At 44.3% G+C, this 3,177-nt stretch overlaps 1 protein-coding gene across 1 annotated transcript in view; it reads right to left on the reverse strand.

The window, feature by feature from the left end:
• LOC105620591 (metastasis-associated protein MTA3) overlaps positions 1 to 2,995 on the reverse strand; it is a 12,591-nt gene extending 9,596 nt beyond the window's left edge. Inside the window, exons 1-3 of the mRNA XM_012202081.1 lie at positions 2,915 to 2,995; positions 2,412 to 2,510; positions 2,116 to 2,209 (exon numbers count right to left, since the gene is read on the reverse strand). Of these exons, the coding sequence (XP_012057471.1) occupies positions 2,116 to 2,209; positions 2,412 to 2,510; positions 2,915 to 2,995 (274 nt within the window). The remainder of the gene's footprint in view (positions 1 to 2,115; positions 2,210 to 2,411; positions 2,511 to 2,914) is intronic.
• Positions 2,996 to 3,177: the final 182 nt, after the last annotated feature.

A 3,177-nucleotide genomic window follows, 5' to 3' on the forward strand; every position in this document is an offset into this window, starting at 1 on the left:
CACACACACACACACACACACACACACACACATAGTAGAGACAAGAAGAAGAAGAGAGAANAATATANANATATTATTATATATATATATATATATATATATATACATGGGCGCGAAAGAAGAGAAGGAGAAGAGAAAGAGGAGAGGAATAAAGGGGAGGAAAAGGGGAGAGTTTGGCGAGGCAAGGGGGACAAACGTACGGGGGAGAGTGGTAGCAAATGCTTAAAACGAAGATGGCTAGTGGGGCCCACCATTTTCGCCCGGGCGCACACGTACACACGTGTAGGTGTGCGTCGGTGGGGAAATACACGTAACATATACCCAAGCAACCCCTGCGTCAGCCATCCATTTAGTTGAGGGTGGTGGGTGGACCGAGTGGGTGTAGGGGGAAAAAGGGGGAGGGTAGAGGAGGAGGGCTGGGAGGTAGATGGAGATGGAGGAGGATGAGGAGGTAGAAAAGGGGACCTAGCGGGTGCACCAGCGTCCCCCCTTCGTCCACCCCCATCCTCCCTCCTCCCTCTTCCCACCTCCCCCCCCAGGCAGATCGATACAACCCCCGTCTCCCACAACCCGCCCAACCACCCCCGCAACTTTACTTATTATACATTCCCACCCCAAATCCCCGCGTCTCATTATCTTTGTCATTGCGAAGGAAAAATCGAGAAAGCCCCGGAATAACATGTAACTCTATACGCGCGGCGAACGAAACAGAAGTGCATGCGTGCGTGCGTGCGCCTACGTGTGATGCGTATACATCGCGTGTCTCCTGAGAATGCGTTTTTTTTCCCCGTCCTTGGAGAACGTATTAATGTCCGACGGAATAAGCGGATTGCTTCGCTTAAAATCAACCACGCGCAATATTCGCACCTCGAGTGAGTGCGAGATTTCCGAAAGCGTCTTCTCGGGATCGATCGATCGATTTAAGCAAGAATGCAAAAGAACGATTTTTTTCTTTCTTTTTTTTCGAGAAACTACTACTTCCTCTCTAATACAGATACATTTCTATAGATTCTTAACAATAAGCTCCCCCGAGTACAATCGTGTTACACGACGACGATCGCAAAGATAATTCTTTTCGGAAATTATTTCCCTTCTAATACAGAGATATATTTCTGTAGATTGCTCGTCACAATAGATTTTGCAAATCAAACTAACAATAAGTTCCCCTGAGTATAACTGTGTTATACGACGACGATCGCAAAGGTAGTTTATTTATTTTTTTTTGAAAACTAGTTATTTCCCTTTTAATATAAATACATTTCTGTGGATTCTCGTCACAACAGTTTCTGCAAATCAAACTAATAATGAGCTCCCCGAGTACAGCCGTATTATACGACGACGATCGCAAAGGTAGAGTGAGACGCTTCGCGACTCTTCCTGTGCGAGTCACGGCACAACACACACGCATAGAAGTGCGCGTGGTGTAGCACGCGGTTCCCGATGTCTCTCGAATTTTCGTACCGCCTGTATCGCGAGAGGTGTCTCTCGTCAATAATGATTGCCAAAGCGGAGAAAATCGATATCGCTTGGAAATTGCGGGCAGAATCTTCCGTGCTGGGAGATGAAACCGTGCTCGCGGATGAAATTTTCCTCACCTATGAACGGTTATCGATCTGCCGTACGCCGGCAAGCGTTAAAACTAACTCGTCCTTCTCATACTTTATGGTAATTCAACGTCTCGCTCGTGTCGTCGCATTTTGCGTTCGCTCGAAAACCGCGATTTCGTCGGACCGTCGGGTTGGCTAAAAGATCATCTCCGAGGGATACGCGCGCGGGATTCCGCTCCTTTTCCACGTCGTATTAACGAAAGCAGGCATTCGTGCGTTGTTAGTAATACGTTAATATACAATTCGTAAATCCAGGACTGTGTTACAAAACGCTCATCGGAATAGATCTTCTCGAGGAAGCGTGTTTAGCTTACATCTAGAAAAAGGGAAGTATTATTTTCCTGGTATATGTGAAAAAAAAAACGTGCGCGCGTGAAACGACGTAGAGAGAAAAATCGAAAAATAATTCTATACTAACGTGAGATTCTCTGACACACGGTCTTTCCATACCTTTACAAATATTTATGATAACACCGGTAGTTTGCGCGTGTAGACGTGTGCTACTTACATTGATGTTTGTCTGCTAGCATAACTAAGGTAGTCGGCAAATCCCTCCGCCTGAAGAAACACATGACTTTTGCTTCCACATTCCCGTTCGCGGTCTGGAAGAACGAAAAAATGAAAAGATTAATTCTCGAATCTTTACGTCGAGTCGTCTACCGCTGTAGCCTAGGTATATGCATACATCTGCATTATTAAGAGAATTTAAATACATTTAGATAGAAGAGACGAATATAAATAGCCGGTCGATCCTCATTATAATTTCTCGCTAAAATCGCAACAGCACCGTTTTCAATACCTTACCTTATTTAATTCTTCTATCCTCCTAATCTGATACGGCGACGAGGTGGCAGTCTCAAAATACACGTAATCTAAAAAAAAAATAGCAATTATATCAACAATCTTAGTAACAAGTAGAGAAAAAGTGAAAAGCTACAAACTGTAAATTATCCTCTAAAATTATCGCGAAATCTACAAATTATATACTTCTCCCTTTTGAAAAGGTAAAGAAATTTTGATTACCTCGCGTCTAATATAATCGTCTTCTCTCGAAAATCTTAAGGATACGTTAGAAACACATGTGTCACCGACGAGAAGAGAGAGGAATTAGACAATCTTTCTAGAATTTCTGGTTTTCTCCGGAAAAATCTAGAGACGAAAAACGGAGGTGGAGATTTCGGTTGAATGCACGTTGCCGGTGATACAAAATAGAAAATCTTTCTAGAACTTTTGGTTTTCTCCGGAAAAATCTAGAGGCGAAAAAACGGAGGCGGAGATTTCGGTTGAATGCACGCTGCCGCCGTTACCTGTCGGTGATACAAAATCGAAAAGCAAAGGAACAGCAGGGAACAGAGGAAAGGGGAAGGGGGAAGAGGAAAAGCGGTCATCGTCGAGATCTAGTGCGCGGCACTACCTCGTGTACGATGCAAAGAATACATTCGATACAACAAATAGTGACGGCTTCGAGCGGTAATCGCCAGGATCCAATTTTGATCCGCGAGATTTGTCGCGCAAAAAATTAGCGTGACCTGGACGTGAGAGAGAGAGAGAGAGAGAGAGAGAGAGAGTA

The sequence above is a fragment of the Atta cephalotes genome (assembly GCF_000143395.1).
Source record: "Atta cephalotes unplaced genomic scaffold scaffold00027, whole genome shotgun sequence".
Taxonomy (NCBI): domain Eukaryota; kingdom Metazoa; phylum Arthropoda; class Insecta; order Hymenoptera; family Formicidae; genus Atta; species Atta cephalotes.